This window comes from Parus major, chromosome 11 (assembly GCF_001522545.3).
Source record: "Parus major isolate Abel chromosome 11, Parus_major1.1, whole genome shotgun sequence".
NCBI classification, from domain to species: Eukaryota; Metazoa; Chordata; class Aves; order Passeriformes; family Paridae; genus Parus; species Parus major.
In genome coordinates, this window is record NC_031780.1 from 3,095,598 (window position 1) to 3,107,014 (window position 11,417).

General features: G+C 44.6%; 1 protein-coding gene across 1 annotated transcript in view; it reads right to left on the reverse strand.

Annotated features, from left to right (window-relative positions):
• Positions 1–512: 512 nt before the first annotated feature.
• The window catches only part of CRISPLD2 (cysteine rich secretory protein LCCL domain containing 2), a 30,909-nt gene continuing 20,004 nt past the window's right edge, over positions 513–11,417 (reverse strand). The window contains exons 13-16 of the mRNA XM_015639945.2: positions 11,117–11,189; positions 10,361–10,436; positions 5,783–5,916; positions 513–3,823 (exon numbers count right to left, since the gene is read on the reverse strand). Of these exons, the coding sequence (XP_015495431.1) occupies positions 3,769–3,823; positions 5,783–5,916; positions 10,361–10,436; positions 11,117–11,189 (338 nt within the window). The 3' untranslated portion in view covers positions 513–3,768. The remainder of the gene's footprint in view (positions 3,824–5,782; positions 5,917–10,360; positions 10,437–11,116; positions 11,190–11,417) is intronic.

Here is an 11,417-nt window from a genome sequence, read left to right on the forward strand (position 1 = left end):
TACAAAATCTGAATACTTTTCCTTTCAAAAAGAGAGGGTACAATTCACAGCAGCCTGCTCAGATTGGGAGGAGTTCACCTCACTTGTATTTTGGAAATAATACTATTAATTATCATAATAAATATAATCATATATGAATTATTACATTATTGATTTAATATTAATTACTAATAATATAATTATATATATAATTATTAAGCACTATTTCCAACCCATTAGTCTAATTCAGCCCTTATGTTGCAGGGATTCAAAGACAGGCAGTGATTTTTTTTACTCTCAGTATGTTTCACTAATGATGCTTCTTATTTTTATGGGGTAAAGATTGAATTTTAGTGTCTGGGTACTGGGCAGTTTATTTGTCTGTGGAACAGGCTTTGCACATCCCAATCTCATTTGGAGTCTCCAGGGGACACTCCAGTCCCCAGGATTAATCCCAAATAACTCTTCTAAACACAAATAACTCTTCTAAACACAAACCCAACTCTGGCTCAGCATTAAAGACAAGGGAAGCATTCATTCCGGGAAGGTTTTATTTCACAAATAATTCAGAAATCAAAAGAAAATGGAAGGGTAGGGAGGAAAAGATATTTTACAATTCTGTATTTAGAAAAAAAAAAAAAATTTAGTTTATAAACAACCACGGCCCCTTGGAAAACATGCAAAGGCACACAAAAATTTACAAGTAACTTTTATACATAGGAAGTAAAATACACCATTTTTCATAGAAAAAAAAAAAAAAAAAAAAGGAAAAGCAACTCTATGAACTGGCCCTAAATATTTAGACTGCACAAGTGAACAACTGGAGCCTCCTCAACCAGCTGTTGGCTGAAAGTCTTTAAAAGAAGGAATGAGTGGAGCTAAGGCCCCACCAGCACAGGCTCTGGAATTCACCCTGGTTGTGATTCCTGGAGATTTGGCTGAGCCAGATGTCCTGCAATGACCATGCCATTGCTTCCAAATCCCAAATTATTGGAAAAGAACAACCAGGCAGCATCAGCTTTGGCTACACCTGGATGCTACAGGTGCCCACGGATCTGCTGAGCTGGGGCTGAGGAGGAGCAGGCCTGGTGAGATACAGATGTGATGTATCTTTAAGCTGCACTGAAATATAGCAGGCTGAGAAGTGTCTTGGTATCAGAAATAAAATCTGTCAATATTTGGCTAAAAAACTGGTACTGTCCCACCTATTCATGAATAGCTAGCACACACGATTGCAAGTCATTGATATGTCATGACTGCCCTGGAGGACCTGATCACCCCTAATTCTGGTGGAGGTATGTTTAAATTAATAGCACCCAGGACCTCGAAAAATATTTGTGTAGTAAAGTCACAATTTCTCTTTTGTACAACAAATACAAAAATAAACAGATACAGACTTAAATTAACATCAGTTTCTAAAAATCCAAACCAGTTGGCTGAAGATAAAAATACGCAATTGTAACTTGGATTAAGCATTTTAGGATATTTCTGTTGGGATAATAACCCTTCCCCCGTCCCCTTTCCATCACCTAGGTACATCCCCAGCTGTTTGGATTGTTATGTGCTCGCAGTAATCCCTTGGGTTTTACTCCAAGAGCCCTCACGTTCCTTTCCATCACCTTCCAGACACAATTTTCATGGATCCTGGGTTTCTCCCAAGGTGTTTTATGTGCTCTCGCAGTCCCCATGAGCCTGACTGCATCCCTCACTCTCTCCAATTGCATTCCCAGCCCAGGATGTCCCAGATCCTTGCTGCAGTGTTGGACCAAGCACACCCTTCACAGAGGGCAGAAACGGGGAAGCTTTTCCTCACTGCCAACATCTCCAATGCTCCCAACCAGCAGCTTTTCTAGGATGTGTTCCAGCTGTTTTTAACACCAATTTATTTAATAAGGAAAAGAAATAGTTCAATTTTCCTATCTAAAGTCAATACTGTACACCTTGGACGACAATACTACATGAACAAAGACGACACGAAGAGTCACTTCTCTCTATCCGCCCCAAAAGTAGCTTTTCCGTGCAGTATTTTTGGAGACAGCTCAAAGCAGCTCAAATTTCAGGTTTTACAAAAGGTTTCTTTCCAAATTCAGATTTTACAGAGAAATAAATCCCAGTGATGGGACAAACTGAGTGATAAATGTCATTTAAATGTCATTTCCTTGCTGATTTCATGGTGTTTACAGAATTAAAGAAGCGTTTAATCATATAAATGCTTTTGGTCTGTGTTTTGAAGGAGCTTGATGAGATGGCTCTTATATCTGTCTAGATTAAACCAAACATGTTCTGGGCATAAGAGAAGCTGTGAAACATCTGCCAAATAGAGGGAAATATTTTCCCATTTGTTCTCCAATATTACAATTCAGTTATTGAGCAGGAGGACTGCACATTTACAAGAACTGAAGAACCACTGTTGACTTTGTCTTCTCATGACTGATGAAGTTACTGGATGTGTGTGTGTCAAAAACCCAACAGATCTGTGTTTAGACCAATCCTAAAAATTCATTTCCAATATGCAGCTGAGAATATTCTTCTGCCTTAAAAAGCAGCTCGTGCTGAGCCCTTCTCTCGTCTTTGAAATGCATTTGGGTGCACGTCAAGACAAAAATATCAAAATATGGAATAACTTCACTACAACACCTTATGGGTTTTGCAAAACCCACACTGTCCTGGGTATCAAATGAACATTTGCACTGACAGTGAGGATCTGTTGGCTTCAGAAATTGGACAGGAAAAATGAATCTACCCCAATTTATGCCTCATCTTTAAAGTCTCAGAACTGCACGCACCACCAGGAGCTTCACAAAGGGAAAGTGAACCTGCTTCCTACAGATGCAACCATTCCTAGCAGAAATAAGATTAATTTTATCACTACTTAACTACTATAAAACAACCAGCACTGCTGTATAAACCAATACACTGCATTTAACTGGAGTTATGGTGTGGAGGATAGGATGAGATGTGCCAGCACAGGAGCCCCAGTTCTCTGACTGCTCAGAGGTTTGCCAGATTTGCAAAATACCTGGGAGTGTTTGACCAGCAAACACTAAACCTGCTCTTTGGATGATCTGGTGGCCTCATTTTCTGCAGTGAGGATCTCTGCCACCATTTCACACCCTGCTCCAGGCCCACAAAACCTCAATTTTGGCTGCCAAGAACATCCCGAAAAACCATCATTCGAGGTACCCAGCAGCCTCACACAGCAGTGCTGCTGCACACCACCTCAGTGGGAAAACACCACTTTTTACCCTCTTTTGCACAGAAACCATCCAACATACACAAAAGCACTCTGTCAAAGCCCATCCTCTCCCCAAACAATGCAATTTTTCAATGAGTTTCTCATTTCAAAGTGTCCAGCGCCTGGACAGCCGCCCACTCCCGAGTCTGCTGATCCTCACACCCACCCCAGGAGAAGCCTCACACCCTAAAAACACCATCCAGGCCCAGGCTGAGATCCCTGAATCTGCTGCACATGGAGCCACGGCCGTTCTGTGTAGCAACACCTCTGGTAAAAATGAAACTTTGAACAGTTTATGGTCGCTGAATGCCCCTAGAGAAACAAAAACACGAGACGGAAAGATACAACGCTGCACGGGTGCGATGAGATGCCAACAGCTGAGTCAGAACCTGGGGTCTTTTTTGGGGTTTTTTTTTTCCCCTTTTCTTTTGGAATTCCCTGAAGGAGATCGGCAAGGAGGGTACGGGCAGAGCTGATGCCGTTCAGAGGAGCTTTGGCGTCTCTGGAGATCAACAGAGAGCTCTCCCAAAGAAACCTGCACCTTCCCTGGGGGTTTACTGCTTCACAGCAAAGATTCGGAAAGCATTCCCATCTGAAGGATTCTTCAAGCTGGAGACAAGGAAAGAGGAAAGGAAAACAAACGTGGAATGAACCAAATGAAGACACTGCAGAACCCAAACAGAGAACCCTGAATTTTTCCTATCTCTTTCCTACCAGGAGCAGGAGAAAGATAAAGGATGAAAAAGAAGTGGCACAAATCCATGGTTTCACCTTTTTTTTATGTTTTCAACCCAGATCTGTAGTGTAAATGCCAACAAAAGGAGCTGGAAGACAACAGACTCTCTTACAGCCCTAGCTTTTATCCAGGGAACACTGTGCTCCCTTGTGCAGCGATTCAGGCATAAAGAGGAATATGTTTTCCTTAAAAAACAGTTGTCAAATAGGCTGGCAGGTTCCCAGGGCCTGTCTGGCTTGGCTCCTAGTGCTGGCAGTGGGAATGGCCAGATCAGCTCACGTTAAATGACAATAAATATGGATATTCGTTTTCAGTCTGCAGAGGTGTCCCCAGATGCTCTGACTCCAAGCTGCTTGGGGTGGCTGTGTGAATGGGGAAAGGGGGTGTTTCTATTCCCAGGTCCCACTGTGTTGAAAAAACACAGGAAAAATACAAAATTTCATATTCCCACAAAATAAACATTGCAACAAGGGTAAGGATCCAGCAAATCCTCAAGGCAATCTTCTCCCATACCTGTTTGGGCGTGTATCTTTACCCAAGGTTATTTCCAGTGTCCCAAAGTGTAAGGGTTCACCTTGGAAAATCTTGGAAAAGTTATTTCACTGTTTGGTGGATCTCACAGCATGAAGCTGCTCCTTATTGCTGAGTGTAAATAACACTTTCCAAATCTTCATCCCCACTGTGAGGAGTTCTCTGGTTTCCCTCACCTCTCAGATCAGCACTGGCTGCTCACGTTGCACATCCCTGAGTGTGGTGGGATTTATTCTTAGCTAGGGCACAGTTTGCCATCCCTGTAAAAAGTTGTCTTTTATACTAAAAGATAAGTGAAAACAAGACTGAGATAGAAAAAAAAAATTCGAAGGAACAGGAGGATTTTCACCTGAATCCAATGTATAAAATTAGAAAATGCTGATGCTAATCTATGTTAAAACCCCCATATTTAACAGCTATAGCTTTCCTTTCTTAGTCTGGTTTTATTTCTTGAGATGCTCTAAAGCATTCTGGAATATCCATTGTTAGAATAAAACCAGCAAACTTGATAGAATTTCTTATGGTCTTTATAAAAGAAAACTGCAGAGAGCAGACAGAGCTATCAGTGACCAAAACCTCCCCTAAATGTGGGAAATTCTATACTTGCACAGATAGCCCAGAGAAATCAGTGCTATCACACCAACATCTGAAAAAATACATAACAGATTGAAAGTGAAGTCTCAAATTAAAAACAACTGGATGAGCTGTGACTGGATTGCTGTGATCCTAAGGAGGTGCAGGATTGTGGAAGTGCACATTTGAAATTGGTCACTGAAACCATCACGGCTGCCCAAGAGAAACTACAAAAAAAAACCTACAAGGGTGGCAAATTCATCTTCAAAAGGTGTTTGATCATGTCTCAAGAGGTTAATTTACTCATGCTTCTTTCAAAGAGAATAAAGGATGTGAATCAAGAAATACAAATTAATCCCACACCCCAGGACTAAATGGAAATCCAAATTATGAAACCCAAATCACGACCTGGGCTGAAAACTGAAAATGCCTGTGCTTATCTCCTGATGTGTTAAGCGCACAGCAAAACCCATTAATCTGGATCTGTGCTGTAACAAAACCTAACCAGACTTTACAACATCTCCCACCTTCCACAGCAGCCTGAACGCAGCTCCTGGCTGGGGGAAGAGCAGGACACCACGCTCCATTTCTTTGGGTGTCACAATTCACAGTGACACTGTCACCTCCTTCCAAGCCACCAGCCCATCGAGCTGATATCTGCTGACTTCCACAGGCAGCTGAGCCCGCTGTGGAATAGGAGAGGAAAGCACAAAGGAAAGAAGTCCCACCTCTCTGACTGGACGCCGTTCTTTAAGGAGCCAACGTAGGTTTTCTTCTTTTCTACAGGCATCACGTCCACAAAGCCGCCTCTTTCATCTGAAATGACCCCTGCATGCACTGCGGTTTTGCAGATACTGGAGCTCTGAAAAATATTTAATTGTTTTCACTTATGCACTGTCTATGTCTTATACAGGAAGGCTTATCAATTCCATAAGCACCAAGAGAAACAGGGAACAGATGAAGAGTTATGAAAGGATTTTGTCCCTCTTTTGGACAAACTAGGGACTAGATCTTGCAGGTATGTCATAATCCCTGGGTGAAAGAAGATCCAACCATCACCACTGAGGACAAGCAGATTTTCCATCATTCTGAGGTGGAACTGCACCTGTGAGATCATCATGGAATCATGGAATGGTTTGGGTTGGAAAGGACCTTAAAGTTCATCCAGTTCCACCCCTGCCATGGCAGGGACACCTTCCACTGTCCCAGGCTGCTCCAAGCCCTGTCCAGCCTGGCCTTGGACACTGCCAGGGATCCAGGGGCAGCCACAGTTGCTCTGACACCTGTGCCAGGGCCTGCCCACCCTCACAGGGAACAATTCCTTCCCAATGTCCAGTCTAAACCCACACTTCTTCATCTTATCCAGGGCCAAGTCTGAATTGAGGACAACTTTCCAGCCTGGGAAGTTACTCTGTGCTTCTCACCTCAGCAAAGGTTATTCACACAGCTGCATGAAAAGGAAATGCTTCTCCTGGATTAAGGTTAATGACCACTAATTATCTGGGACTGTTCACATCCTTCTTTCTAGGAAGGACAGAAGGCCTGCCCCCTTTGACTTTGAGTTTTTGGATGGGCATTACCCCATAGAACACCAAATGTGGAGGGAGATTACACTTCTGGAAAGACTGAAGTTTCTCTGTTGCACATCCCAGATGTGCAGAGTCAGAAGAGCTGGAGGAACACAAACCAGTAACAACTGATGACTAAGCCCCCAAAGCATCCAGGAAAAGGGAGCAAAAGCAGGCTGAGGGATTGGGCAAACTTGGCCATCAGCTCTCTGCAGGGGTTACATGCAGCAAGCTGCAAGAACAGAAAGGAAAAACCAACTTTGTACAGCAAATTGCAGCAGGTGAAAATCCCAACCCCAGAAATGCCCTGACTTCTAAAACTCCAAGTACCACAAAACGAGTGCCAAGTGCAACTGTTCCCGTTTCATACGGACGATACGGCCCATGCTGCTTCCCTCTCACTGCCATATATGGCAGCTTTGCCTTGTTCCCTATATATTTATCACTTTGGATGGCCTATCTCTTGGCAGCCCTTGGAGTTCTGAGTGCCAGTTTGGTGTTTTGCTTCTATATATGGTCTAGGGAGCAAAGGAATGCTGTGTTGGGAAGATATGCAGTGAATTTTCCCTAATATGTGGTGGGAAATCTATAAATCTAAAACTGGCTCATAAAATTAAAACTCTCCTGGATCAATTTGCAACACTCTCCACTGGGAGACATCCTGAACAGTGTTCTTTTCAAAGCATTCCTGTTATTTTTTTTTCCAGGACTTGCTGTTCCACCGCTCACTCAAAGCTTTGACCAACAGACTTACTCCAAATCTCTTATCACTGTTGGATTGCAGCCCTCTCGTGTCCCAGACCGGGCTGTGCTTTGATGAATTGATTGTAGAGCTTTTGGAAGATGAGATATTACAAAAATAAAGCCTTCCCTTCCAGGAAAGGTTCAAGAGTACAGCAGTACGGACAACAGAACACTTTCTGTGGTGAAATCCCTTGGGATGGATGCTCTGAGACCAATTCCTGCTGAAATGAGCCCTGGGGCACATACCATAAAATGACAACACACTTCAGAGTGGGTTATTAACAATATTCTCTGACTATGAGCTTAATCACTCAGAATTTACTCACTAGTGTGACTCGTTCAATCATTAAGTTCCTGTCTCCTGAGAGATGACTCCCAACTCAAGATTGCTCTGGTGACAAACTCCTGCCTCTGTGTGGGCCATCCATCCATCCATCCATCCATGTATCCATCCATCATCCATCCATCCATCCATCATCCATCCATCCATCATCCCTCCATCCATCCATCCATCCATCCATGTATCCATCCATGTATCCATCCATGTATCCATCCCTCCATCCATCATCCATCCATCATCCCTCCATCCATCATCCATCCATCCATCATCCATCCATCCATCATCCATCCATCATCCCTCCATCCATCATCCATCCATCCATCCATCCATCCATCCATCCATCATCCATCCATCCATCACTGCACAGCTGTGGATAGAACCTTATCTCAAAAGTGAGGAAGTCGCTCTCTCTCCTGGCTCTGCAGGGCTCCTGGGCAGGGATGTGGTGGGTTTCTCCTGTAAGACTATTTCACACCAGGAGCCAGGCAGGGTGACAAATGACAGCGTCTCATGGAAGCCAAAAGCTCTTTCACAACCTTCTCTTACAACCTGTTCCCACAGGTCCAGAATCAAGGCTGGGTTGGACAGGGCTTGGAGCAACCTGGTCTGTGGAAAGTCTCCCTGCCCCTGGAACTGGATAGCTTTGAAGTCCCTTCCAACCCAAACCATTCCATGGTTCTATGATCATCCCAGAACCAGGCCTGTCCTCTTTTACCATTGTGTATTTCTTGCATTTTACTCATTTACCCCAAAATTCAAGTCTCTTCTACATGCCTGTTCCACAGTCTTACTAATTTCCCCACAAACAAGTCCCTGAACTGCTTTTTAAAGCAAAGCACAGACTGGAAATGGGGCTGAAGGCTTCATTTTCTTTCAGATAGCTTATTTAAGAGGACTCAGTTGGAGCCCAAGCGCTCCCAGGGCCATGAAGGTGCCTCACTAGACATGAAGTTGGATTCCCAAAGCCCTCCCAGAAGACCAGCACTTGTCTCATCCAGCTCATTGCCTGCTTTAATTATTCCTCAGCAGTGAGCTTGGGTTAATTCCCAGCATCCTGCACAGGCCTTTTTCCCTGGGAAAAGCCTTTCTCCAAATTCTCCTTGCGTGGTGTGGTTGTTTCTCTTCTCGATTTCCCATTCTGAGCATTCCCAGCATCTCCACCTCTCCCTTTGCAGCACCATCCAGAGCCACCTCAAACTTTTTGTCCCTGGTTTCACCAGCTTTGCCACCAACCTCAAGACAACCTCAGCGCTTTCCTGGCACCTCCACATCACCCTGTTAGCACAGCAGTCCGAAAAAAGGTCAACCAAACCCTCGAGGAAGTGGCCAAATACTTTTTTTTTATTACTGCTTTTTGTTTTTCTCCCAAGCCACCACCCATGGCCCCATTTATGAAACAATAGCCAGGAGGGACGGTAGGAAATGGGTTCATTAAAGGACACTAATCCTTTTGCGTCAGTGCAGTGCCAGCCTGGGCTGCTGCTCCTCACCTAATTCCTCTGTAATCACAGACCCTGTTCGGGGGTGATTGAGGGAGGTTTGTCCTCTGTAAAAAAGAGAAAACTATTTCCCATTTCCTGCAGGTGGGAGCATGCAGGAGGCAGGTACTGCAGGGAGGCAGCTGCTCTGTGGATTTGCCTGTGAGCTAGTCCAGGATAACCTGTTTGTGCAGCTCTACCTTCAAAAAAATTGGTCTTGAGCAAAATTAAAAACTGTGTAGGTGTTTTTTTGTTGGTTTTTGGGTTTTTTTAAATTGCTTTCAAAATTGCTTCTCCAAATTGCTGTATGATTACTGCAGGATGGATTTTCTCAGCAGACCACAAAGCTCCAGGGTGACCCAAAGCTGGGGGTCCACAACCTGCTGCCTGCTTCCCCCAGGCTTTCAAAAGCCACAATCCCACAGGCTACAGGGCAGCCAGAGAGCTGGCATTCCTCAGCACAGTCCCCAGTGGAAAAAAGAAAGTGAGGAAAAAACCCAAAATAACCAGGCACCCGCAAATGGAAAAACATTGAGACCCAGTTTTCAGAGGCTTAATATTAAGAGATTTCAAGAAAATGACACTGCCTAGTTTTAGCATCAAGTCTCTGCTCATCCCCATGAGCAGAACTCAGAAAAACAAACCCATAAAACCAGCTCACACACTTTCTTTCCACTGCTCTGAGCTCTGTCCTGGCTGCTCAGAAACTGTTGATCTCCCAGAAGGAGGAGGAGAGGGGAGACAGGTCTTTTTCTGTCAACTCTGTAGTGCGACAGGATGGAATAAAAGCCCTTTGGTGCTCATCTATAAACCCCAAAATGCTTTAAAAAGGAAAAAAGTGCAATCATGATTTCACAACCAGAGCCCAAAGGCTTGGGGAGGTTAAGGGACATGACCAAATCTCCAGGAAGGAATCAGTGCTGGAGAGTAGAGGGCTCACAAACCCAGTGGCCACAACTCAAGGACTTGTGGAGTGACACATCCAAGTCTTTCAGAATAAATCAGAGCTGGAGAGCAAAAGGGCTCCCCAAGCCTGTTGACCCCATCTTTCACCCCCACCTGCCCATCCCCACATGGAATAACCACAAGAGAGTTGGAATTTCTCCCCTAAAGCCCAGTGTGACCCCAGCTGTGGGGCAGGACTGTCACGATATGCAGGGAAAGGTTTGTACTCACATCCGCGTAAACGTTGGTGCCAAACACCGGTGCCCAGTACGACGGCTCGTCCTTGCAGTGGGCTGGGCAATAAATCCTAGAAAACAATGGATTCAGGTTTATTCTCCAGATCAGGGCTGGACAGGAAGGCGAGCTGCATTCCTGGGAGATTTCAAGTGCCTGCATCTGGTCTGCAGGTGGCAACAGTGAATTTGATTACTCGCTCCCCTCAGATGACATTTGGTTGCTGCTGCAGAACTGCAAATAGAGGGATTTGGACCACTGGAAGAGGAATTTGTCTTTTATGACCCCTTTCAAGGTGGAGTACCTGTATTTTTGATCAATTCTATGCACAAAAATCTCTGCATGTGTTTGTGCCCCCCTGCCCTGTCACTTACTCCTGCACAGTTTCCAGAACAAACTTCTTCCATGTTTAAAGGTGTAAAGGAAAACCACATCCAAAACCCAGCAAATGCAAAAGCAAAAAGACAAAGAGTGTGCAGTTGCTCTCTCACACATGATAGTGTGCTGGGACAGGATTGTGCATCCTGGCTGATATATTACTGAAGCCATACAAAAACATAAAGTGAATTTTTTACAGTGATGTCGAGAAAATCATGGTGGCAGGAGAGAGCACACCATTCCAAACCCTCTCCTCCAGTTCAACCAGCATGGTCAGCTCTTCTCCCACCAGCCCTCAAATTCAGGGCCCTCAGCACCTCAGTTAAGCTGCCCCTCATTAGGACAGAGGGTTTAAACCAAAGAGATTTGTGTTACCTTGGGCAGTGGCTCGCTGGCTTCTTGAAGTGGCACAGTTCAGCTACCGTGGTGTAACAATCCAGAGTCTGTGCTGCCAAGATAAATGTGGAAAGGCAAAGTATTAGACCCAAAAGCCCAGGCTGCTGCAGAAAACACAAGTCAGAGCCACACAATGCATTTGGTGAGACCCTTGTCCAGCTGAGAGCACCAGGAGTAACACTGCTCCAGGATGGGGTTGAGCAGCTCTGCAGCAGGAATCCTACAACCACCCTACAACGTGGGCTGAAAAAGGTCATCCTACAACCACCCTACAACGTGG